Below are 27,744 nucleotides of genomic sequence, written 5' to 3'. Positions count from 1 at the left end.
CCCTTTATTGTTTTTGTCCAGTGTTAAACGGAGGAGGATGGGTTCCACTTCTGAGTCTTTATACATACTGTTGCCTCTAACTTCTCAGATAAGGGTCACCAATCCTACTCACAATGGGCTGATATGGGCACAGATTTTGAAGTAGTAATGATATATCAACAGTTTGAAATCCAAGATCATCTGATTATATAAGTAGTGTGCTTCTGCTTCTGCTTTAAATTTACAACCCATCTCTTTGGTAAATCCTGCTCTAGTCATTTTCAGTCAGTTTCTGATAAATAATCACAAGAAATATAAGTACCATATGTATATGTAAGATATATGCATAAGTGTACGTACATATGTACATGGGGATTTTTTTAAACATAATTAATGAATGTACTACACATTTATTATTTTTATATGTAAATATATTAAACATATTCAGGATGAAAATCCATATATTACACATTCCCAGCAAAATCTAGTAATCTTATTTTAACAGTAACAGCAGAAGGCTTGATGAAAACTGAAACAGAATAATTTGAAATAAGATTTATTTTATATCCACTGTCACAGTACACCTGAAACAAGTTACTTTCTATGTGTGTGTCAGGCTCTGTGAAGCAGCCCCCTTTATTTTACTGATCTTAAATCAGCTCATAGTACTTCCCAGTCTGAGGATCAAAGTAGCAGTTGAGGCAGGGATCATAGAGCAGGCTGAGAAACTCATCCTCCCTGCTGTTCTCCTGCACCTCAGACCCTGTGAAATGCAAAAAGCCAAAGCACATCTCAGAAGCTATTTATAAAACTTGATCTTAACCCTCACTCAGTCCTGCTTCACTGGTATCCTTCAGATTTCTCCCTTTTTCTAGGTAAAACCCTTCTTGAGCTTATGTCTTACTAGGCTTGAGACAAACTGTAATATCTTGTCCTCCCCATAGAAAACTTATAAAATCCCCAAAAATCCTTAAAAACCTGAGATCAGGTTTCACTGGTCAGAAAATGTAGGCCCTGTACAAGAATTTATAAAACAAATATCTTGTTTGGCCTTAGACAAACTGTAGTCCCTGTCCATCCTAGAGAAATGTGGTGGAATCCTTCAAGAACTGATATACATGAAACCTATAAATATAAAATATAGATGTTTGTGTACGAGTATTTATGTGGCACCTTTGGTGAGCATCTTGCTGTAATTTCCTTTGCTCTGTGTCAGCTGTTGTCTGGGATGAACTATTGGAGGGCTGAGGACATCCATCCATTCCCTATGGGAAAAGACATGGCAGTTCTAGAAACAGTACTGGAATGGGTTCAATTTCTATAAAAGTAATTTCATAATACTGTGGGCAATGTTGTACACGGCTTTAAATCAAAACGAAAGGCATACACGATCCCAATTAAACACGCTAATTAGAAGGGCCCCTATTCACAAAAAACAAAATGATTTACGCCAAAATTATATGCCACCACGCCCCTGAACTGGATAAGCGGTTACAGATAATGAATGAATGAATAAAAAAAAATTATATGCTGCCAACACAAGCCACACTTTCAAATTAATTATTAATAATAAAAGTACGTTGTAAGCTTTTAGCGCTTTAAGGCCAGTTTTCAATTGGCAGCTACTGACTCTGTCTAGTGTGCACTCATAGTTGCTAAGTTATCAGGGCTGTGTACTTCAAGCTATTTAACCTGATACAGATTAATTAAACTCTAAAGGCACAGTGACAAGAACCACCAGTTGAATTCTATACACTAGTGTTGGGAAATGGTTGTATAAATATTAGGAATTCTAAATGAGTAGCTAAGTGTAGTGTAGTTATCTCATCTGATTTAATTTTTTTTTCTAATATATAACCCTAAAATATAGATTTTCCTGTTTAAAAGAATAGTTTTAATATAGACGTATGAGTCAACGAAATGAGTTTCATGAGCAATGATTTATTACTTTCAGCATTTTGTCGCTGCCCAATGAAAATCATTAATTCATTCATTGTCTGTAACCGCTTATCAAGTTTAGGGTCTTGCTGCGCAAGGTGGGAACACACCCTGGAGGGGGCGCCAGTCCTTCATAGGGAGTCACACACTCACGCGTTCCAATGAAAAATATGTATCTCCCACAAAAAATACTTCTTAACATTCAATTGAAGTCAATGTACATAGGTTTCCTTCCAATTAATACTGGGGCATTTCTATTGGTACATTCATCATGATTTTTTCACACAGTTTGAAGGACATCTGCTCTTTTAAAATCCACAAAAATGGAGATACATGTTTTTTTTTTTACTGGACAGCGACAATTTGAGTAACATCATTCAACTTGTGCCCTGTCCAGGGTGTGTTCCTGCCTTGACCACACTTCATCTGGTTTTGGTTTGTGTTCAGCTGATTGTTTAGTTCCTTTATATAACAACAGATAAACAGCCACTGAGCCCTGCGATGCGGAGAAATATGGCTAGAAAAAGCAGAGAGTCTCTTATATCAACATAATATAATCCCTGTGGAGGGGTCTCTGTTTAAAAAGAGAAAGGAAACATGACCATAGCCTGGTACAATGGAGGGTTCACAGGGCCACACTACTACAAATTGTAAATGGCCTTAAAAATTAGTGTGGGTAAAACTTTGTTGCTTTAATGCATCATTAGCATGATAACTTTGACAACACTGGGAAAAGTTAAATGACATTTAAGCGTAAAATCAAAGTAGTTCAGATAAACAATATGTAAAATATGGACACAAACTGAATCTTTCACAATAATGTGAAAGATTCTCTCTCTCTCTCTCTCTCTCTCTCTCTCTCTCTCATTTACATCTGAAGTTTTTCTGGCACCATGTGGTGCTGACTGACAGGATCCCCGGCGAGAGGGAAAGAGAGAAGGATGACCTCCCAGGGAGCACCCTGAAGTAGTGACAGCTAGGTGACATGTGCAAGGCTTTGAGCATGTGTGGCGGTACCAGAAACAAGTGGATAATCATCGGCCCTGACAACCATGCCTAATTAATCACCTAGGCGGAGCACCTTCCTTTTATTCTATGAAGTTTTGTGCTGAAATATAGCTGTAAGCTACAGTAACTGCACAACATAAACTTTGTTTGGATCATCAGATATGTCACAACGTTTGTTTAGCGTTAATGACATTCTCTAAGGGTTCCATAAAAGGACGACATATTTAAGTCTTTGTTTTTTCTCCGGTCAGGGCTTTTAAGTTATAGTGAGCTTTTCCATATTGAGCACACATCTGTCAAAAAAAAAATCTAATATTTTGTCCTGCTGGGAGTCTGGCAATATAATAAGCCGCATCATACACTATGTCATAGGTCTTTTGAAGTCTCCTACACTGCTGCCTGTCAATATTCAAATATTCAAAAGTTCTGTTTTCTGAAGTTGAATTTTAGTAAAGAATTACATGAAAAAGGACCAACAATTTCTATTAGTAAAATTGTTTCTGACCTAGACCAATTTGTAATTATGTTAATTTATTATATTCATACCCCTTATTTGTAAGAGCAACAATGAAACAGACTCCCATAGTTAAAAAAATGTAATGTAAACATCACATTAAAGGTGTGGGGTGATATGCTCGTTAGTCAAAGAATATGAACATTATTATCAGTTTCTAATAATTAAATTTGTAAACATCAATAAGTACCACAAAGTCACAAAGTCATAAATGGCTTATAGCACTGGGGATGGAGCTTCTCAGAATAGTTGTTGAAGCACTGATGTCTGAAATGTCTTGCTTGAATAAGTCAATACAAAGGGCTTTCTTCTCACCTTGGATTAGAGTGGAGAAGAGGGTTCATCTCGTTCTGGTAGTACTGGCCCTGTTCAGCTGCCTGTCAACCACAGTGACATTTATCATGTAATTGGGTGTAAATGTCTGGTTTGAAGCCCAAAGGGCCAACTCTGATGTGTTTCACATCCAGTTTGATAAGAAGCCTATATCTGCAATAAAAGAATGATAGTATTCTTTTTTATCTGTTATTCTGGCAAACGTGTGTGTGTGTGTTTGTGTGTGTGTGTTTGTGTGTGTGTGAGAGAGAGAGTGAGAGATAGAGAGACAGAGAGAGAGAGATGTAAAATTCACTGAATAATGAAACATCACTGCAATACCTGACATAAAACTATAGTTTAGATTAGGTATGTCATGCTTGTTGCCTGATGATGGCAGTATTGTTATTCTGCCGTGCCATGACAAAACAATTCTACTGACAGTCCTTTAAAACAGTTGAAATGTGGTAAGTCTCCTGATGGCTTATACACCTGGCTCTGAGGGTTATTGTTTCAGTGTACTCATGTTATTCTACTTCACTGTTAGAGTTTGAGTTAAAGTCTAGCGCAATTCAGGATATTGAGGTAACAAACCATAAAATATTGTGCCGAATTGGCTGCACTTGGAAAACCTTTTGAAATTCACACTCACAGTCAACAGTCACACTTTTATTTGTCTTCCTGCTTTAAGGCATACATACCAACAAGCTGTGTTATCTAGCACTCTGGAGTTCAGAATGTTCTCTCCCTGACTAACAACCACAGACTTCAAAGACAAGTGCAAGTCCTGTATTCAGCTCGGTCTAATGAGGCTGACCACTGAGACATACCTTCCTCTAGAGGACGTGTGTATACGAAAAAGACACTCACTAGACGAACACACTGGGTCCATGTAGAGGTGTCGTCACTGCTCATACTGAGACTGACATTGCACTGGTCGACCTGATGAGAGATTCCACAGAGAATTAAAGCAGCTTACAGAAGCTGAGCCATTTATACATTCACATTGAATATGCTCTATGTTCTGTTCTTCGGATATTTACAGTTCACCACATAAATATACATTGTGTTTTAGCCCATCAATCAGTATCTCCAGCAATTAGATGAAAAGGGTTTTTATTCATAAATTAATTTGACATTTTTCAAGTTCCCCCCTCCCCCTCTTTTATCAGTATGGCTTATAGTTTATGAAAATCCAGTATCTCAAATTATTAGAATATTTTATAAAATCAAACAGAAAAGGATGCACGATACAGGTGTTAATTCAAACTCTCAGTACTAGGCTTGGGATCCTTTATCACGAATCAGCTTGTGGCACTGCGGAGATGTTATTAAAGCCCAGGTTGCTTTGAAAGTGGCTGTCAGCTTGTTGATTGCTGGGTCGGGTGTTTCTTCCTTTTAGCAGTAATCCAGAGTTGACTAAGCTGTCAAGTACAGTAATATCATGATCAGCAAACCATTCAGTTGTAGTTTTGCCACTGTAGGCAGGTGCTAAGTCCTACTGGGAAAGGTAATCTCCATAAAGTCAGCAGATGGAAGTATGGAGTGCTCTAAAATCTCCTGGTAGATGTCTGCATTGACTTTGGACTTGATAAAACACAGTGGGTCCACACGGACAGCAGGGGTGTCACCACACCTCCAAGTGGTGGGGCAAAATTTATGTGACTGAAATTTGGAATCATGTCCCTGTGGCATGAATGGTTTAACACGTTATTTAGATGCATTTAAAAATGAATTGATGTCGAAATTTAATTTCTAGTTTTCGCCATACCCAAAACACAGGAAAAAAAACTTAAAAGACTCTGGTGGCTGTATTTATGTTGTACACATGACAACCCCTGGTTCCTATCACCACCACTGTAAAAGCTTCTGAGTCTCTACAATGAACAATTTTACACCAAACAACTCTGAATGACATTTTTGTGTACTCAGTGACATAATTTTGCAGAAATGTTGAAAAATCAGTAGCATTTCCCTTAAAATGATATAAGCCATTCAGATTTCAACCTTTAAACTGTCTCTTAACAGAAGTAAAAAGTGCTTGAGAGCAGACATTTAGAAAACATAATGTGTCCTAACATTAATCATGACCATTAGTTAGTGCTTCACATTTATATAATAACCACTATCAAGATTAGTGTCAGCAGCGGCAGTCCAAGTATTCCAGGGAGTATTTCTTTTCCTAAAGACCCACTTAAATGTAACCAAAAATTGGTGGGGCATAGAAATGGGTGGGTCAAAAACCAACTCACCCCTGTGGTTCTGATGGCCCTCTGGTTCAGGAGTGGTTTAATATAAGGAACGCAGCTATTTTATGTGTGGTAGCTGTTGATACACTACACCAGCTTCAGTCCACTCTTTGTGAAGCTCTCCCAAGTTCTTGAATCAATCATATTTTCCTACCACATTTTCCATTTCCACTCAAATTTCCATTAATACACTTTGATGCTGTGCTCTGCAAAGAAGCAGGCTTTTCAGCAGTAACACTCTGTGGCTTACCCTCCTTATGGAGGGTGTCGATGATCATCTTCTGGACAACTGTCAAGTTAGTCTTCCCCAGTGTTTACATATACCGGACTAGACCAATAGATACATAGTATTTATACAGTTTGAATAGTAATTTACTTAAACTCAAAATTAATTATTCTAATAATTTAAGATGCTGGATTTCTGATTTTCAAAAGTAAAACCAAACATGCTTGAAATATGTCACTTAATGTGTGATAAATGTGTAATAAATGTGTAATGTGTAATAATGTGGGAGTTGACCCTTTATTTATATTATAAACAAAAATTAACATTGTAAAATTCTTTTTAAATATTAAAGATATTAACATTTTTTTTAGATGCAGCACAACAGACCATTTTCAGATTCCTACACAATGAAGCATATTTTTTCCAACCTGGGAGGCGCTAAGGCCAGGGCTACTCAAACTTCCCTCCTCTTCTTCCTGCTCTCTTCTCAGACTGGCCAACATTCGCAGCTCTTCCTCCTCCTCTCCTTGCTCTGGCCTCCTGTGCAAATCACATCTGCTGGAACCCACAGGCTTACTCCTCAAGCCCTCTCTCACCTGTAGAGGCCAAGGAGCTTCATTACTCTCCCAATGCCACTCCACAAAGTGAGCAGGCAGTCAGGCAGTGTTACAGGCTATAGCTAATTAGAAACCAATCCATCAGACACTGAAGGCTAATTGGCACTTCATTAGAGCAAAGACAGCAGCAGGAGTGTTTGCCCACTGCCTAGAGATCCGCTTAGGTAAAAAAAAACTGGTCAAAGAGAAATTACACACCTAGGATGACTGTATTGATATTAGTTTATTCAGCACTTCAGGCTTTTGACAAACAGGACCACTGCTTTACTTGTCATTTTAGGTGTAACAAAACTGAGTTCGAGGATGCAAACCACCCAGAGTGCAGAAAGAGAATGGAGCAAAATGATCGAAAAAACATTGTGCTGAGAAAAATTGGAGCTTGAAGCAGCAGTCAATGCAAGAAGCCTTTTTCAAATGCAACAAAAACAACTGTCAACAGGTTCAGCACAGCACTCTGGGCCTGAATGGATTCATATTAAAAACCCAGCACAGTCTCTGAGGGAGGAACGAGAGCCAGAGCAGAGCTGGAATTACAATGATGACAGAAGCACTTATAAACAAACCACTTCGCTCAAGTAGGCCCATTCATGTGAAGTACGTGCTTCAGCTAATCTATTTCTAATAATCTCTCCAATCCCTAATAAAATGTGTTCTAGTTAAGGCCTGTCCACACATACAATCATGTTCAACAAGTATTTTTCCAAAATGTTTTTCAGAACAGTGTTCTTGGAGGTTCAGAGCTGCTTAATGTACTTTAGTAGTCTCAAAATAAAATGTGACATGAATGATGATTCTGGAAAGTCATGTTTACAGATGAATTATGCTAGCCTCAATTTCTAGCTGAATTCATCACCACTCTACCATTGAGCCAGTATCAACAGTCTTATCTTCGTACTGGAGAGTGCTGAAGTCAAGCTGCTTTCATCTTCCACTTGAATACAAATAACACACCTCTGAAATGACTAATACTTCTTTGCACCACTCTTTCTGTCTTTTTCTCACTCAGGGTCAAACAGTGTAGCTGAAGCTCTGCTAATAAGAAGGTGCATCTGAGAGCCGCTTATGCGGGCTTACTAAAAGGAGACATGATTGCTGTTGACCAGCAATTTTCTATATGACTGGTTCTAGCTCCATTCCACTCAGTCTGAAAACTAGAATTCAGTTCTAAATTTCTTCCAACATTACAAAATACAAGTCAACTGGAACTGAGACCATTGTGAGGCTAAATCTGGAACAAAGATACTTTCTTTTAGAATATGGGCTCACCTTGTGGAGCCTTAGGTCCCCAGAGGGAATCTCTCGAACAGATGTTCTACTAATGGATGTCCCCATTTCTCCATCAGGCCTGCTTCTCTCTGCTTCTCCAGAGCACTCCAGTCTGCTCCTCTGTCTGGCAGTGCTGGGTGAGAGACAGCGGGTTGGCGCCATGCATGCAGGTTCAGTCCTCCAGGAGCAAACTGAGGCACTGTGTGAAGAGGCAGGTGTGCCAGTGGAGGCCCGGTCTTGTGCCGGCTCAGTGCAGAGTCTGGGTGAAGAGCTGGATTTGGGTACAGGAACAGAAGGTGGAATGGGTACAACAAGACTGGAGTGTGCTGCAAATCTCTGCAGTGGAGAGTGTCTTTCATCCTGAGAGAGAGAGTAAGAGAGAGAGAGAGAGAGAGACAAAGAGATATGACAGTAAATCATGAACAATGAGAACAGAATTTAGAATTTGAACTTAAGTTAGACTCTTTATACAATTTCAGAGTTAAGTAGTTATCTTAATAACACAGACTTAGTAGTTATATATCTGAATAGCACAGGCATGCAGGATTACCTGTAACCAAAGGCCAAGAGATAACAAGAAATAGGGCTGCCAAGAACAGTAAATAAAAACATAAATTAATAAGCATCAAATGTAAAAAAAACAAACAAAAAGCATAAAAGTAAAAAAAATAAAAAATAAAAAAAATGTACAAGGCATCGAAACGGTGATGTGATATGCTTTCTTATATTATTACTAAAAAGACAACATTAATAAAATGACAAAAATAAAATCTGATTTAAACATTTAAACAAGAAACAGCCTCATAAACAGCCTTCATTTATAAGAAAAAGTTACTTTTTTCCAAGGCATTGGGTTAAATCATATTTATTTCTGAAAAAAAAAGTTTTAGAATTCATTGAGTACTAAGTGTGTTATTTCTTCATTGTATTCTCTTTTTTCTTAACTGAACTGCATTTAATAGCCTTTGATGTTCCTATGCACAATATATATATATATATATATATATATATATATATATATATATATATATATATATATATATATATATATATATATTTGTTATTATTAAAATTTTGGGCATCCAAATTTCAGTGACATATGATATAAACACACCAAGGGACTCTAAATGAGAAAAGGAAAATTAGACCAAACTGCAGCTAACTATACTCTAGACGAATGAACTGTTTCAATCAACATCACATTTATGGCCTGCATACAAATTTAATCACAAAAAAGCTTCAGTTGATGTACTTCAATTTCCCTTATCCCACTGTACTGCAATCAAATATATGTATTTTTCCAACATACAATGAGAGGTCAATGAAGAGAACAAATAGTCACTGTGTGTGTTGAAAGACATTAACATTCAGTTGAGTAATCTTCTAAACCACATTTTAGCAGTGTGCATTTCTGTTGAGCATAATCAAAAAGCTACTGAATATATGTAAAAATATCTGTTATTGATGCACAGCTCTAGCTATGGCCACTTGTCTTTACTGTTGTTAGAACATATTAAATGATGGCTATTACTACTCTAGGCATTTAGCTTCAGTGCATCTACTGGAAAATACTTTAAAACTTTAACTTATAAAACATAGATTACAGTATACTGAAACTTTTCATTCCTTTCCACAAATACAGCTTTGCCCTCAAAAACACAAGTGATGGACTTTAAAGAAAGAACCTCTAATGGAATTACAAAGGGTATGATGTAACTCCTTGAAAGAGATTGGATGCGGAAAATGGCAAAGCTGTGACAGATGAAACACGCTAATAACCATGATGTGACACAGCCTGGCGTGGGTGGAGCTAAATCACAGTTACCTGCAATTAATCGTGCTGCCACAATGCCCAGAAAGCTGTCCGTCTGACTCCCGCTTTGGAAGAGACAAGGGCTTTAAACTAGTGGGGCTTTGATCTAAACTAATGGCCTTAAACAGCAAACGTTGCTTCACACTAATGATGACATCCGCACTTAAAGGCCATGGCCATTTCAGCCTGGCAATCTGCGCCAAAGCGTCCGTCTCCTGCCCATTCCATACACTGCCCATAATTACTATTTTAACTATTTGAAAGCACAGCTGGTGACATTCAGTAAACAAAAATGCATAATATTATGTTTCTGAAATGGCTACAAACATGCATATTATGTCTCTGATGTGCCCTTTAAGGCAGACTAATCCACTGCACAAAGTGAATTTTCTTTTCGCTGGACTCCTGCATTGGTTAAAAGCCTGGAACGTACTTTAATATATTTTACATTCTAGTGTACTCATCAATGCTTGACTTCGACTCTTTCTCTTGTGGACAAGACTATCAGACATCCTATTAAGCAAATATTATCATTCTTGCTGCCAGCAGAAACAACTTTAGCCAAGATTATTAGCAAGAGTCATCTTTGAGAAATGAAAAATAAACATCAACTTCTAAAAGATCCCAAGGAGATCATTAAATTTTCTTCCACCTCCCTGTAGTGATGAACAAAGAAAAAAATCACATTTGTGACTAAAGTCTGCAAAGAAGTATAACAAATATGCCAAACTGGGAGTTAAGCAACATGAAGAAGAGAAGGCAGGCCTGAAAGGGAATAAAACGAACCAATCAAACTGTCAGTGGCATCAATCAAAAAGCACTAATTATGTGCAGCAGAACATATGTATGCTGGAGATGAGACTGATTTCCCAAGGGGAGGAAAAATGGACTGCAAAAAGAAGTGAATGATGTGTTCCTCTAAGAGTACTGAATTGAGGAGATAGTGATAGAGCTGAATACAGTCTCATAAGAAATGAAGTGATGTTTTTCTTCATGGACTTAATTGAATCACGAGTCCCTGGGGAGCTTAACTGTGTGTCCTTGTCAGGAAATGGAAGGAAATAAAGGATACAACTTTGCTGTCCATGCAAGGCTATGTTCGGAAAGAAATGATCTGGCTGAATGCTCAAACTGGACTATGGTCAAAAGTGCTTTTCAAAGGTCTGGTCACTTAGGCTGAAAGATTTCTATAAGTTCTTAGATAAAAATCATTAAAAACGTCTGTTTATCTCTTGATAATGTCACAAAACATTCATTTCATCAGTTACTGTACTAAGAATTGTGTTCAATACTGTACTCAGAATTAAATTATCTTCACTCGAGTGATCTCAGTAATTGTCAGGACCGAGGCAGACACACACACTAAAACACAGCTTTTATTAAACAATAAAAAACAAAACAGAGACAGACTGACTTGTGAGCATAACGAAGCGAAGAACAGACGAGACAAACAGACTAGGGAGCAAACGAATGTGGAGTGAGGAACAGACGAGATAAACAGACTAGGGAGCAAACGAATGTGGAGTGAGGAACAGACGAGACAAAACGACTTGGGCAAAAACGAAGCGAGGAACAGATGAGACTACAAGCAAACGTGGAATGACCAAACATCCCAGAGACAAAGGAACTTATATACACATACAACAGACAAGGAACGCCTGGGACAGATAACAAGAGGGCAGGATTACAAATGAGACACATACAAGGAGGTGGAACTAGGGCGGAGACAGGAACCCAAATAAACAGAACCATGTGCTAAGTAAGCACATGGTGGGAACAACAGGCATGACCAAGGTGTGACAGATGCCCCCTCCTAAACGCGCCACTCCCAGGGAGCGTAAACCTATACCCCCCAGGAGCTGGCGCAGGAGAGGAGCCAGGAAAACAAAACAGAACAAGACAAGACTGACAGAACGCCAAACCAACAGGTGACAGGACTCGCGACAAGACAGAAACAGACACAAGAAATGGACTTGGGGATTTGACAAGACTGGAGACAAGAGACTGACAAAGGTGAGCAACGGGAGACGAAACTGGAGACCAGACAGAGGACTGAACAAGAGACTGGACAGGCGACTGATGAAAGGAAACAGGAGACGGGACTCAGGACTGGAACAGGGACAGGAGAGGACTAGACAGGATGGGAGTGGAGACACAAGACTTGACAGGAGACTGGATTTGAACACTGGATGGGACCTGAGACAGAACAGGTGTAGGAAACTGAGACAAGACTAGGGACAGAACAGGACCAGAAACAGAAGACTGGACAAGAGCATGTGACTGGACATGGGACAGGACAGAACCAGACAAAGGAGACTGGGCATAAGACAAAACAGGAGCATGTGACTGTACACTGGACTGGAACAGAGACTGCAAATGGTTAGAAACAGGGGACTGGAATGGAGACAAGACACTGGACTGAAATGAGGACTGGACAGGACTTGACAGGGGAACTGGGACTAGGATGTTTACAGGGACTGACACAAACACGGTGACAGTGATTGGGACAGAGACAAGAGCAGAGACAATTACAGGGACATGGACAGATGAAGGGACCAAGACAGGGACAGTCAGAGGGACAAAAAAACAACAACTGGGGAGTGCCCAAGACTGGCAAAAGTCTGTGGTGAAGTCCGAGAAGCCAGCCTGGGCACAGCTTTAGGAATCGGCCAGTAAGTCCTTAAGGCTGATCTAGGAACACGAACTGAAGCAGCCAGAGCATAACGAGGCAAGGAACAGACGAGACAAAAAGACTAGGGAGCAAACGAATATGGAGCAAGGAACAGACGAGACAAAACGACTTGGGCAAAAACCAAGTGAGGAACAGCTGAGACTACAAGCAAACGTGGAATGTCCAACAAACAAACACAGAGACAAAGGGACTTATAAACACACCAGACAAGGAACACCTGGGACAGATAACAAGATGGCAGGATTACAAATGAGACACAGACAAGGAGGTGGCACTAGGGCAGAGACAGGAACCAAAATAAACAGAACCATGTGCTAAGTAAGCACATGGTGGGAATAACAGACATGACAGGACCAAGGCGTGACAGTAATGCAATTATTAACTTTGAACATGCTGAATAATGCTTGAAGCACACTCATATTCAATAAGCATATCATTTAACAAATTTTGAACTTCCTATACCCTTAAAGGAAATTTCATTTCCATCATGATTCAGTTCCGTCTTTTCCCTAAGCATATGAAATTCTACACTTTTAGGGTATCTGTAAGTAGGGTGGGACAATGATTTTATTCAGTTTTACAAATTCATTAACACTCTTTATTAATACGGTTTGTTCTGAGATTTTTAGACTTTAACAGTGATATCCCAGTAGAGCAAACACACAAATTACTTTAACAACACATTGTGAGTTCTGAAATAGGATAATTAGACCCAAGAAGCAGGAGTAAATGTGTTAATTGCTGTCAAAGCCCCGGACTGGGTCCTCAGTGTTTGTAAGTGCCGTATGTACAATGTGATGTTCATGCAGGGCTGAGCAACAGGAGCAATTTTTTGCCAGACCACCTAGCCACTAAAGAGTTACAGGTTTGTGTACTGAGTATGGCACAGTGACTCTTAATTGCACTGGTGTAGCTCATGGAGGGTGTATAGTGAGTTTTAATCACAGCTCCCAAGTAAGACAATGACTGGTGGCGAAGTATTCTTGCATGAAAAAAAACTCTGGTGGGTGGTGGGTATTAAACACTGGACTAGCATTATAAACTGTAGAATGTTTCAAGATGAGTTAATAATTATACAGCATTTACTGTTAAGGCACTTTAACAAATATAAGTGAGACTTCTTAACAATGATATTATAGGACCACAATAATAACTGTCTACACATTACTTAAATTTCTGTGATGCTTGTGTGACAAATGTTTTGTAGCCTGTGTTAGTCCAGCAAAAAACAAGGCGGTTTAATTTGGTGAAAGTTGTTTTGGGTGCTAAAGGAATGTTGGAACTAATTGCTAAAGTCACTTTTTAATACTAAAATAGGGTTTGAAACTGTGTTTTACTTTCTGAGGGACTACAGATGAAAACGTGTCATTTTGTTAAATATGTTAAATATTTATCTCATGAAAAATGTATTTGTGTGCATTTGTGTATACCTCTTCACCCTCGCTCCCAATGAAGTCATCCTCCAGTCGTGCCTCCTTCCGTTCTACTTCAATCTGCAGTCTACCTTTAAGGTCAGAGGTCAAAGCTACAGAACGGTCACTGCAAGTCTGATTCCTTTTAGCTGAATGAGGGCATGAAGAAAAAGTGAAGAACTGCTCTTCATCCTCTTCTTGGGCTTCACCTACAATAAGCTGAGGTTCAGTGTCACTGTTGTCATCAGTCTCCAGCACACACAGATCAGGTGGTGAAGCAGATAGAGGCCGGCACTGAAGATGCCTGGGTGTCGGAATCTCGGAGAAACTGGACTGACCTGCAGAACAGGCATGTGTTTTATTTTGGTACTAAGTTTGTTCATTTATTTTTAAAATATACATTATTAAAGAAGCCAGTGAAATAGATAAACATAAAGATTAAAACTATAGTTGAGATGTCCTAGTAATGAATTGAAAAAGCTTGTTAAGTGTAGGCAATTTGCCAACATATACAACATGTATCCCTATTTAAAGGTTTGTTATGGGTAGCACAAGCAAAAGGGTGAGTTTAATTCATATTAATAAAACATATTGCCCCCTCCAGGGTGTAATCCCGCCTTGCGCCCAATGATTCCAGGTAGGCTCTGGACCCACCGCGACCCTGAATTGGATAAGCGGTTACAGATAATGAATGAATGAATTATAAAATATTTCTTTGCAACTGATGAAGTTACAATACACTGATTATTTTGCACAGTATATCAGAAGCATCATAAAAAAGAAAAGAAAAAAATATGTACATGCTTTTAGCCAAAAATAAAAACAGATGTAAACTGATTCTTGCAAATAAAAATTAAACGATTTCCAAAATAGTTTAAACCATCATCTTTTTATGATAATAGCAAATACATATCTTTAGTGTGTTATGCATATCTTCCCTGCATGCACATTGTTCACCTAAAACACAGTAGCATAAATTATCTCTGAAAAGAAGACGTACGTAAGTCCTACAGATGTACGTAAGTCCTACAGAGCATCATGTTTCTTACTATGTGTTTAAAGATGTGCTTATATTCACATTCTCCAACTTAGTTTAAAGAAAAAACTCTTTGTGAGTTATGCAGACACACGAAGAACAGTACCAACTGACTTTTGTGCACTCTTGATTTACCTAAAGCATAAGGTCAAAGACCTTTCTTTCTTCTTCCATTAAAAATTTGACCTAAATCATTGCTCAGCTTGAGAACATTAACTGCTTTTTTCTCCTTCAGGAAACTCCCATTGACTTAATGGCACAAAGCAGATCAATAATGGAGATCTAATTACCACACATAATGTTTCATCGTTCATTTTTCATACCGAAGCTCATATTCTCTCCTTGTGTTCATTTTAATGAGCATATGCAAATAAGTGCATAATCACGATACTGCAGACTGCGATGGATGCGTTGATGCTTGCCAAAAGCTGCAGATGAACGCATACGAGCCTCTTTCCGTGCAACATTTGGTAATTGCAACATTATGCTTTAATGAATCCTTAAAATATGCCTAAATGAAAGTGAAGCACTGAAACAATACTAATTTAGTGTATTTTTTCTCCAAATTCTCTGAGAAATCAGTGGAAAGAGGAAAAGGAAAAACAGCATTAGCTATTAGTGCGTTTGGGTGTGGGGGGGGCATTGTGGCTTTCCCGCTGGCACACAACAACATCATTAGTAGATGGGGAGCAATGCTGCAGCAAGATCATAATTCAAATCCAGCTATATGGCAGCCTGTGGGGTCTGTGTGCCCTCGTATTAAAAAGAAAAGACACCCAGAGAGCAGGGAGACAAAGACACCACCGAGACCAAGGTGATGAATACAGCTGGTTCCCAGAAAGCGTGAGGAGTTGCAGCAGGTTGATCTATTTCAAACAAATGTGCCATGCCTATATATATATATATATATATATAAAGTGAACTGTGCTTATTTCACCTTGAAGGAATTTCAACATTGTCTTGAGACTTACAGAGTCCTTAGATCTACATAGTACTGTCCTTTTCACAGAGCTAAATGTATGTTATTATAGATACATTATAAGTCCAAAACTATCCAGATACCCCTGCTAATTAATGACTTCAGTTAGGTCAAGGTGCCCACATTGCTGACAATGGTGTTCAGCTGTTAACAACAGATTATACAATCTTCAAATTGTCTATAAATTGGATGTTCTGGTGCAGGTCAGCATACCCAATGTCAAGTGTAGAGAGTCTACATTCTCTAGAATGAAGGTGATGTAATGCTATCTAATACATTTGTGATGAGCTGGGCTGGCATTTGTGATTCAGAACTAATCATCCAACATTTGTATCAGAACACCGTGTGCATAAAGCACTATTTTTAAGGTTGCATCTTTCTCATCCCCAGTGGAGAAACAGACATTAGTCATTCTTATTCTTGATCCATTTAGAGACCCTGGAGAGGTTAACTTGAAATCTAACCCCCTGTTCCATAATTGGTGCAATACATGTGTTATAAGAATCCTGAATGACAGCACGTTAACATGCAATGGCCACTCCAGGGCCAATATGTGAGAACTCTTCTCTGCTACCTACTATTTCCTCATGAACATGGATCGGATCTTGCTGTGGACAAGGAATGGCTAATACCCAGCTCTGAGAGCTGGATGTGTGCAGTTCTGCAGGAGTGGGGGGAATTCGGAGCATGAGGAGTTCACTGGCTGCCCTTCTCAACATTTGTTCTTTCGTTTTCTGGAACTGCACTTTATCACCTCAGAGGAGGGAGGGCCAGATACTGGTGTTTGGCATTGGTGGAACGGTTTCACCCAGCACAAGAGCCACTGTACGGGCTACTGGGACTGCAGGACATTCAGAGTGTTTCCCTCATCCTGTTTGCCATGAAGGACAGGCATGCCATCCTGCTAATCTTTGCTGATAAAAGAGAGACCCTGGAGGCCAAGAGTCTGAACTGTGCATTGTTTAGTAAATGCTACTGCAATCGCCTTCTCAGTTTCTAGAACTCAGGATATTTAAGCTTAGCCATAATGTATTTGTTCCTGTTCTTTTACTGCTGTAACTACTCTTATACAGCTGCTTGTTACTGGGGGAATGGAATTTCGTTTCACTGTGTACTTTTATATAGTTGAAATGACAATTAAAGTGATTCTGATAAGGTTTTGGTTTATTCACCTAAAATGTAACACCATTTGTCCAGTGTGCAGCTGTGTACATATGAATGATTTCTGAATGTCTCTTTGTTCAACACATCATATATTTTCTAAGTGCAGGAGCCAGTATGTTAAGACTAAGCAAGTGCACTATGTAGGGGGTAGGAAGAGATTTGGGATGAAGCCTGAGCCTGAGAAACTAATATTAGGTGATGGTTTAGCTTTCAAACTGTGGGCTCATTTAGCTGTGTTAATGCCACATACATTCTCTCAGGAAATATAAACATTTCTCTGAGTCATATCACAAATAAGGCAATAATCCCTGGTTTGAAATAAGATCTATATCCATTAAATGGTGTAGGCTGATGAAACATAGGATCAGGCTAACACAAGAGTAGAGTATTGCCTTCAACAGAAACCACTGAGAAGTTGCAGCATACTGCAACTATTCAGCAATTACGTTTGACAGAGGCTGTCAATCAAACCACTGGACTGTACACCCACACAGCAGTATGGCAAAAGGTGACAGAGGAAAGAAAAAAACACTACTTTTAATGTCACTTTCGGGGGAAAAGATTTAAAAGTAACTATAATCTATAATTATGGAAATATTTTTCTACATTTTAAATAAGGAATGGGCATGTGATTAAATAAAACAGACATTTACAAACCACATTTCTAAAAACATTGAGATGCTACAGAAAATGTAAATAAAAACACAATTTAATGTTCTGAGTCTAGTATTTAGAGAAGTGAGTATAGAGCAGTGAGAGAGGTTCTATTCTCCCTATTACAGGTCGGAGGAGCATCACAATCACTTTGAAGCTCTAGCTTTAAGCTAAAGCGGGGTTTGTAGATACTCAGTGGGTTGGGCTTATATCCACCAGCCAATGGCTTACTAGATCACACCCATCCATGAAAACAGGGTTAGATGCGAAAATCTTTATGGCATAACTAATCAAAAGCAACTACATTTGAAACTAAAAGCGAGACTCAGAACAGCGAAACTGAGAAGAACAAAAATAAATGCACAACACAAAATGAGCGAATAAACGTGTAAAAATTCTGCTTACAGACCTGTTTTTTTTAAAATGTTCAATATTAATAACAGTCCTCTCCTTTTAAATATTAATTTATCGTATATGGATCTTGCTTTTTGGTTTTCAAAATATATGGGTCAATTTTGATGCCATATGAGGTTTTCAGAAATAAAGATAAGAGTTCACCATCATGTGGTCTCTTGCACAAATCCCACTTTCCCGGTATTTAATGCACAAGATGCCTATCAGGCACTGACACGATTGACCACAGGTTTCCACACTGAAAACAGCAGGATTACTGGGTCCAGTTCATATATACTGTCAATCTCTCCAAATCCAAGAGTTAGGATGCTCTATTGTTGCAGTATCTAAAAATTACACGTTTTTGCCATTTTTCAAGTAGAATATGTTCAGAAGTCCAAATAAAAAATAATCTTTCCAGGCATCTGGCCTTATCTCACCAGAACCTCAAAAATAAATAAATCAGCTGATAAACAAAAAGAACTCGCTAAGGAATTAAATTCAGTCCTCCCAGAGGTATGTGTATCCAAATACAATTTAAAATTATTTTTTAAAAAACACAATAATAATACGGTCTATGAACAAGCTGCAGGATTCCAACATTGTTCACAGGACAGCCATTGAGAGAGTGGAACTATAATTATCAGACACTTACACAGTGACAGACAAATGAAGGTCATGGTTTCGCCGTTATGATGTTGCTGTTCATAAAACCACATTGTGTAAAGACATAATGCTTCACACATGCAATATCAAGGCCCATGTCATAATGAGAATACTAAAAATGATCTATCTAGGCACTACCCATCCTCACCTTTTTTAGTAGCGGCCACCTAATTAAACCACACTGGATCGCAAAGTGCTTCTCAAGTGTAGCATTAACTCTAGCTCCTCAAAAGGGTTTGCAGATTTAGATTCATGGCACGTTTTTGAAAAGACTTACATTGTAATCACCTTTTCTAATTGCCAACAGTGCATGCTGGCCTGAACCCCTGAGACTTCTCTCTGACCCACACAGTATACTTAATGTCCTATTATCGCTAATGAACTTTCTCTTCCCGGCTGAGGGGAGCTAGAGCTAGTCCCTCACTGCTGGAGAGGATTGTTAACTTACTACACTTTGACATTCACTCTCTCAGGGATGGTGCAGCCAACAAAGAAAGTCTACTGGGGTCTTTCATTTATTGTGTTAAACCAGAGAACACTTGATTTAAAATAACACTGTGACCCTTCAAGGGAGAAAGGCAGAGCAAAAGTTTTAGGGAAAACACTTAAGAGAAAAACATTTAATCTTTTACTCATTGGAGCTTTTTTCAATCAAGCTTTAGTTGTAAGACCTAGTCATCCATGAAAAGACATATTATAATTAGAATGTATTGAACTCACTTTTATTTAATGATCTATTAGATTAGTTTCTGTCTAATTTTAGTGTATCGTACTGGCCATGAATAATCATTAACGTTGTGCAAATTAAACCAGTGCTAGAATTATGTAGATTCTCCATCTCCATCTATTTCATGCATGCAGACATGGCCTATGCAGAACGGATCTTGCCTACTCACCTGGCACCCAGTTATTTGCTAATGGATCGCCATGCTCCATGTTGGAGCCACCAAGGGAAATCCTTTCAGCAGCATCTTCTCCTTCTAGACCCACATGAGCTATGTCTCTATTATTCCCTTAAAATGCCAGAAGAATCAAAGACATTTTTTAAGATATAGTTAAATGAACATATTCAAAATCAATCACAAACAAAACATGTCTATTTTAAGCAAGGTGTTCAGTAAGATAACTCTGCTCTTCTTAATTATTCCAATGAGATAAGACAAAATGTATTAAATATGGAATGAAAAAGTGATTTAGACCATATCCTCATAGCAATCTCAGCTGAAGAAGGTGGTTTTAGAATGGAATAATAATTTCACAATTATGTCCCATTAATATAAACTGAGAAGTCAGATTCTTACTTGTCATTAAAATCTCTCTCCGGGCACTTTGAAGCTGCTGTTGTCTTCTAGACTTCGCTCTGTCAGATGATGCCCTGTCAGTCGGTGGTCTTGGCTGTAAATTCCCACTTCTGCCTATGATCATAATTATGAATAAATTAATGAAAGCTGTGTTGCATTCAGACTGCCTTTATTGTCTACAGTGGATATTAAAAGTGTACAAACCCCTGTTAAAATGCCAGGTTTAGTGATATAAAAAAAGTCCAATTTCTGAATTTCTTTTTCCACCTTTAATGAGACCTATAAGCTGTACATTTCAATTAAAAAAAACTGAAATCTTTAGGTGGATGAAGTAAAAAAATTAAAAAAATAAAATATTGTGGTTGCATAAGTGTGCACACCCTCTTATACCTGGGGGTGTGGCTGTGTTCAGAATGAACCAATCACATTTAAACTCATGTTAAATAGGAATCAATAGACACCTGCCATCATTTAAAGAGCCTCTGATTAACCCCAAATAAGTTCGGGTGTTCTAGTAGGCTTTTCCTAACATTTTCTTAGTTGCATCTTACAGAAAAAGCCATGGTCCGCAGAGACCTCCCAAAGCATCAGAAGGATCTTGTTGTCAAAAGGCATCAGTCTGGAGAAGGGTACAAAAGAATTTCCAAGGCATTAGATATACCATGGAACACAGTGAAGACAGTCATCATCAAGTGGAGAAAATATAGGACAACAGTGACATTGCAAAAAACAGGACGTTCCTCCAAAATTGATGAAAAGACAAGAAGAAAATTGGTCAGGGAAGCTACCAAGAGGCCTACAGCAACATTAAAGGAGTTGCAGGAATTTCTGGCATATACTGGCTGTGTACTACATGTGAAAACAATATCTCGTATTCTTCATATGTCTGGGCTATGGGGTAGGGTGGCAAGACGGAAGCCTCTTCATACGAAGAAAAACATCCAAGCCCGGCTAAATTTAGCAAAAATATGTAGGAAAATGTGTTATGGTCTGATGAAACCAAGGTTGAACTTTTCAGCCATAATTCCAAAAGATATGTTTGGTGCAAAAAAAAAACAAAAAAAAAAAACACTGCACATCACCAAAAGAACCCCATTCCCACAGTGAAGCATGGTGGTGGTAGCATCATGCTGTGGGCCTGTTTTTCTTCAGCTCGTACTGGGGCCTTCATCTTTCAACACGACAACGACCCAAAGCATACATCCAAATCAACCAAAGAATGGCTTCACCAGAAGAAGATTAAAGTATTGGAACGGCCCAGCTAGAACCCAGATCTGAATCCAATTGAAAATCTGTGGGGTGATCTGAAGAGGGCTGTACACAGGAGTTGCCCCCGCAATCTGACAGATTTGGAGCGTTTTTGCAAAAAAGAGTGGGCAAATATTGCTAAGTCAAGAGGTGTCATGCTGATAGGCTCCTATCCAAAAAGACTGAGAGCAGTAATAACATCAAATGGTGCTTCAACAAAGTATTAGTTTAAGGGTGTGCACACTTATGCAACCACATTATTTTAGTTTTTTATTTTTTACTTCTTCTCCCTAAATATTTCAGTTTCTTTTTTAATTGAGATGTACAGGTTATAGGTCTCATTAAAGGTGGAAAAAGGTCTGAAATGATTTGTCTTGGTCTGGCATTTTAACAGGGGTGTGTACACTTTTTATATCCACTGTTTAGCACAATTACAGTAGTGCTTTAAAAAATATATTTTTCTCCTAATGAAAGCAGTTTGTTAAGTATGTAAAAATACAGCACATTACAACACACACCTGCACACCTCTACAACACACAACGCACACCTCTTTTCAGATGCAGCTCAGACCTGCATTGAAAATTACAAAGCTCATGAGCTCAATTAGGGTGGCACGGTGGCGCAGCAGGTAGTGTCGCAATCACACAGCTCCAGGGGCCTGGAGGTTGTGGGTTTGATTCCCGCTCCGGGTGACTGTCTGTGAGGAGTTGGTGTGTTCTCCCCGTGTCCGTGTGGGTTTCCTCCGGGTGCTCCGGTTTCCTCCCACAGTCCCAAAAAAAAACAAAACACGTTGGTAGGTGGATTGGCGACTCAAAAGTGTGTGTGTGTGTGTTGCCCTGTGAAGGACTGTATTCCCAATGATTCCAGGTAGGCTCTGGACCCACCGCGACCCTGAATTGGATAAGCGGTTACAGATAATGAATGAATGAGCTCAATTACCAGGTAAGTCTTTAATGGATTTGGGAGGACTAGAAGATAGATTAAGGGATATCAATGCTCTAGGTGGTAAGTGTATTTTTGTAATGTGCAGTGACTTTTCATTTACCTGACAGTGTAGAGATGCTTGTGTCAGTCCTGGCTCTGGATTCTGCTCCCGTAGTTGATGAACTGCTCTTTCTTGCGGTGAGTGGAGGCCGACCTGCGGCCTTTGACCATAAGCCAATACAGGGGCTGTCCTGAGTTTTAGGAGCCCGAGCAGTGGTTGCTCTGCTGGTGCCTTCTTGCTCTAGCAGTTAGACAAACAGACATACAAACAATTGTTATGCAGGTATCGTAAATGTAAAATAAATCTTAGTTTAAAAGGTCTGAAGCTTAGCTTAAGTAGTGCATCAAATATGATATTTTCCCCATATTCAACCGGGATACAATTTTTACTTGAAATCTGGAGAAACATTCCCAACAAAAAAAGACAAACGAGCAGGACATAAGTTTAGGTGAATTCAGTGTTTTTGAGTGTTTGCTTAAGAGCACAAATGCAGTAGCTTTCAGTCCCTTGTAAAATGCCAAATTGCTTTATAATGCTTAACGTTTTGAATAAACCACTGATTTAGACTGAATATGACAGTGTATAAATCCATGGAAAACAACATATTTTAAGACAACAGAACAACATTTACTGTAACAGTGATTTTTTTGTATCAGTGACCATTTGTTGGATATGTAGCAGCACAATATTTTCCTTTAGCTCAGACTGCAATACTGCCTAAATAAGGCAAAGGAATAAGGTCAAGGTAACCTGGCAGCTGAACTCAAAATAATGCCATGTGTGACTGCAATTTTGTAGGCAGATCTATTTCCAAGGTTACAAGCTGTGAGGACAACATGAATATGGTCCAAAATGTTATGATACAGTTGCTAAGAAACTGCTATTCATTTCCCAAACTTCAGTAGTCCAAATGCACTCGGTATTAAAGAGAAAAAAGAACAATTGAAGTGCATCCAGTCATTATCTACAGCACGGAGAGTAATAGCATGGTTTAAAGTTTGTTTTTAAAATCAGGAGCCCCTTACAAAAAGAACAGAAGTTAGCCATTCTGAGAACAATTTTCTAGAGCCAATCTTTTCAGTAATGCAAGATGAAAGTGCTGCTGCAACATGAGGGTAACAGATGCCTGCGTAAAGAGACATGTAAAGCAAAGACTCTCTCTGGTCCAATAGAGGAGACAGGTACATGACTAAACAGACAGGATTAGAGCCCCCCAAGTGAGAGGAGGCGTGTCGTCAACAAGTAGACAGACTTTAAACAGCGGGACGGTTCACTGAGAGGATCAGACTTTCCCCAGACTGTTTAAGGGTAAACAACTATGGAATCTTATTAATGTGGTGACAAGGTTTATTTGGTCCCAGGTTTTCTGGTTCATTTTTAATAAGAGTGTTTTAATTAAAAAATTATATCCTTATTTGAAAATAAATGAATAAGGATACATTTTTTTAAAATAAGAACATATTTTTAATATGTACATGCATTTACTTTCACAGCGGACACTAACCAGATTCTGAGTTGATAGATGAACTCCTCACTTCAATCTGTCTGAGTGTCTCCATATTCACTAGCTGTGTAATATGGTGAACATCTGGGGGATACTGGCAGCTTTTAGGGATATCTTCTTTTGGCCCATTCCTTATGTCATAAAGATCTGGAGGGAAAATCACAGGCAAACAGTTTTTAGTTATTCATTAACATACAGAGCTGACAGCTATTCTAACTGAGGTGTCATAACAACTGCAAAAGGATGGTGATAACTGCAGAACAAATTTAGACCTGCTCAGAACAACATTTATCAAAGAACAGATCAAATTTCAGAAATGTAAAATAGCTCCTTTGATACTTTAAATATACACACATGAAGTAGCTGTCAACAGGGGCCACCACATGCTAGATTTCAGTGTTTTTGGTGTGTGATACTAGCCTCTGTCTACACGGTCGGCAGGTTCAGCTCTCATGGTGAAGATGCGTCTGACCTTACAGCAGGCTGAAATTACGATGCCATCCAAGGACAAGAATGCTGCCCCTCGGAACAGCTCAGCAGTGAACGAAGCCAGGTCGATACACAGGTTACACCACTGAGAACAATCATTCAAAAGGTTTAAAAATATCAATCTCTTTATAATGTAGCATATTTAAAGGTGGGGCGGCACAGTGGGTGCAGCAGGTAGTGTCACAATCACACAGCTCTAGGGACCTGAAGGTTGTGGGTTCAAGTCCCGCTCTGGGTGACGGTCTGTGAGAAGTTTGGTATGTTCTCCCCGTGGGGTTCAAGAGAATTAGTACTTAAAAGATTCTTGTTTTCACTGCATTTAACAAATAATACCAACTTTTTCAGAAATTCTACATGTAGGTAGAGCTATATCTGTTGTAATTATTTCACATGTCCTAAATAAGTACATACACACTTATTTAATATTTCCTTGAAAATCTGGCATATTAAGTGACTTCAAGCAACTGTGTAGCTGCTCAAGAGCATCAATAACCATTCATTCACTCATTTTCTGTAACTGCTTCATCCTGTTCAGGGTTTAGGTTGGTCCGAAGCCTACTAAGAATAATTGGGCCCAAGGCAGAAATGCACCCTGGACAGGGCGTCATTCCATGACTGAGCATTCTGGACACATTTGGACAGCCAATTCATTTATCATTTGTTTTCAAGAGTGTTTGGGAGGAAACCTGAACACCAGGATGAAACCCAAGCAGACACTTGAAGAACACACCAAACCTCTCACAGACTGTCCCAGGGCAGGGTTTGAACCCCAAACCCCGGACCCTGGAGCTGAGTGATAGTGAAACTTCCTGCTAGGTCACCATGTCCCCATTCACTATCCAGAATTCACTAATTAAAAAACGTGAACAGACATTTTTGGACACAGAAATCAAATATAAACAGACATTGCAGATGTGAGGAAAGCCAACAAAACCACAAAAAATACAAATTTAAGTGACAACAGTTTAAATAAAGTAAGACGAATGTAATAAATATAATGAAAATAGTTCATTAAAGCCATATGAAATGACCTGCAGTGAACACGGTTCAGGAATACTCACAACGTTGCGTCTGAGGCTGCTGAGAGGTATTCGGGCATGCAGAGGTGTAGCTGAGAATTCCTTATGTACAGTGGACAAGTACAGTCTCCGCTTCAGGTGCCCTTTATCTGTTATGCTAGGAGAAGCACAAGAATGTTAACTATAGCACCTGATTTGGGAAGCAAATGTGAAGCAAGTTAAATCCGTTTCCTCTCTCAGTGTGTGCATGTGTGAGCTTGTGAAAAGATTCAGCATTCATGCTAATTCACCTTCCGCACCTTTAGTGAATCTCATTTATCTCAGAGCCCATGAGACAGATTTTACAGAAAGGGACACATCACAAAACATGAGAAAACATGAACCACTGAAAATGGGGCAAAGTTACATGAAACTACATTCATGTAAACGTGTAGATTTCATCTATACAAATAAAATGGTTGTGCACTATACCATGCTTTTATGGTGACACCTACACAAGCTCAGTGGAGAAGTCTTTACCAAGAGGAACGTTGATTTGTAGGACCAGGAACCTCTGAATCAGGACAACTAGAGAAATGAGATACTCAATCACAAACTAGGTCAGGCGAATGACACATCTTAACTGTAGGATCTATGGCAATGATAAGTACAACTGTAGCTAGCCTTTGTAACATTAAACACATCTCCTTCAACATCATTAAAGATAAATCTGAAGAAAGGATTGCTCAATAAAAATACTTATTAGAGCAGAGTGGCTTTAATTTGAGGCCAGCAATTTGGCCTGAGTTTGTGGCTCACATATGAGAGAAAAAAGAATTGTAATCATTCCTTTCTAAGTACACTTACGAGGCATCCTGCCATCCTTAGGTAATTGCATCTTATGTGTTTGACTGCTGCCTTCAAGGGTGTATACAAAACCTTTCACTTCTTTATCAAATACCTGTTTTTAGAAAGAAAAAATATCAGTAGCAGCAACACAAATCACAAAGACACAGCATGTCTCTCTTTTATTCACTTCATCACAAAGTTAGACTGCTTCATGATTTGACCCACAAAGAGTAAAAGGAACATAGGAGTAAATAATGCAGCCTCACACTGACCTGAAAATATAAAATATAATAACAAACAGCGTAATTAAAACATACCTTACTTATTGATGTCTGGCCGCCACAAAGTTTCCATTTTGCCACGGGATCTTTTCCTTGCGCACTGAAAATCTCAACAACAGGACCACCCTTAAATAAACAAGAAGACCATTTTTAATATATATTCTATTTTTCAAGGATATTGTTAAAATGGCTTTTTATACACAAATGTTGGTATTTTGCAACTTCACAAACAATGTGTTGTGCAAATGTTTTAAGCACCAGGGAATATTATATTTGACAAGCTGTTTTTATTCATTTTGTTAGCATATCAGTATTATTAGAATTAATAAACTGTATTATGCATAAATACATTATTTAATGCATGTCAATGTTTCTGGTTAATCCTTTACAAACTTCTGCTTATGACAGCTTTGCATTGTTTTGCAGTCATTATCCAGTAAAATTCATACCTGGTTTGTATAATCAGTCCTTCATTAAGTCAAATAGTGAGGGCTGAAAATTCATTTTTAAAAAAGCTATTTAATGTGTATAAAAGATATATCCTGGACCAAGCCTGTGGTCTTATTAATTCGTATTATTAAAATGTTATTAATTCTTAATACACCTGCACATTTGTGATTATGAATTTATTTTAATGTTATGTTATTATTTTTTTATAATAAACATATTAAACATGCTGCTCAAGAGTTTCACATATTACTGTGTACGGTTCAACAAACCCTGGCATTAAGAAACATCAGTTTTCAATAAAATTAAATGAAATCAGTTCAAAAGAATTTTCTTCATACCTGATATTCGTTCCTGAACATGTTTCCAAAGGCCTGGACTAGTTTTCTAAAATGAGACAAAGGCCTTATTAACATGACAAAAATCCATCGGTATTATACGTAAGTGATTCCCTGTTCGTGTTTCTCAAACGTTCAGATAATACTGAGCTAACGGCTGCTAACATTACTGTGGACCTAATAGAAGCCTAACATTCACTAACCGCTGGTAAAAAAAAAAAAAACACACTAATGAATCTACCCACCACAACAAGAACATGTTTGACCTGTGCACTGGGAAACTACGTTGTTTAACACCGAGGTCACAAGGAAATAAATACTGTCAAAATATTTATATAGAGATAAATGGTAGCAACAAGAAGTTGTCGCAGTACTGAAAGCGCCC

The 27,744-nt window shown here is 38.6% G+C and overlaps 1 protein-coding gene across 3 annotated transcripts; it reads right to left on the bottom strand.

Annotated features, from left to right (window-relative positions):
* Positions 1 to 488: 488 nt before the first annotated feature.
* Positions 489 to 27,744, bottom strand: cfap20dc (CFAP20 domain containing). Of its 3 annotated transcripts, XM_066665443.1 has the most exons (18): positions 27,605 to 27,744; positions 27,363 to 27,408; positions 26,611 to 26,700; positions 26,312 to 26,405; positions 25,960 to 26,032; positions 25,508 to 25,622; positions 24,378 to 24,531; positions 23,958 to 24,104; positions 22,514 to 22,693; positions 20,220 to 20,333; positions 19,815 to 19,931; positions 14,045 to 14,364; positions 8,110 to 8,469; positions 6,655 to 6,822; positions 4,622 to 4,693; positions 3,755 to 3,816; positions 1,153 to 1,244; positions 489 to 742 (listed from the first exon to the last, which is right to left on the bottom strand). In XM_066665443.1, exons 2-18 carry the CDS (start codon positions 27,381 to 27,383, stop codon positions 630 to 632), a joined length of 2,292 nt encoding a protein of 763 aa, XP_066521540.1. In that variant the 5' UTR covers positions 27,384 to 27,408; positions 27,605 to 27,744; the 3' UTR covers positions 489 to 629. The 3 variants fall into 3 exon arrangements, with proteins under 3 accessions (XP_066521540.1, XP_066521539.1, XP_066521542.1); XM_066665442.1 differs by lacking the exon at positions 27,605 to 27,744 and having other exon boundaries at positions 27,363 to 27,555; XM_066665445.1 differs by lacking the exon at positions 27,605 to 27,744 and having other exon boundaries at positions 490 to 742; positions 26,616 to 26,700; positions 27,363 to 27,554.

The sequence above is a fragment of the Hoplias malabaricus genome, chromosome 3 (genome assembly GCF_029633855.1).
Source record: "Hoplias malabaricus isolate fHopMal1 chromosome 3, fHopMal1.hap1, whole genome shotgun sequence".
In the NCBI taxonomy this organism is placed as follows: domain Eukaryota; kingdom Metazoa; phylum Chordata; class Actinopteri; order Characiformes; family Erythrinidae; genus Hoplias; species Hoplias malabaricus.
Note: the sequence above shows the minus strand (reverse complement) of the source record. Positions and strands in the feature narration are given on the sequence as shown.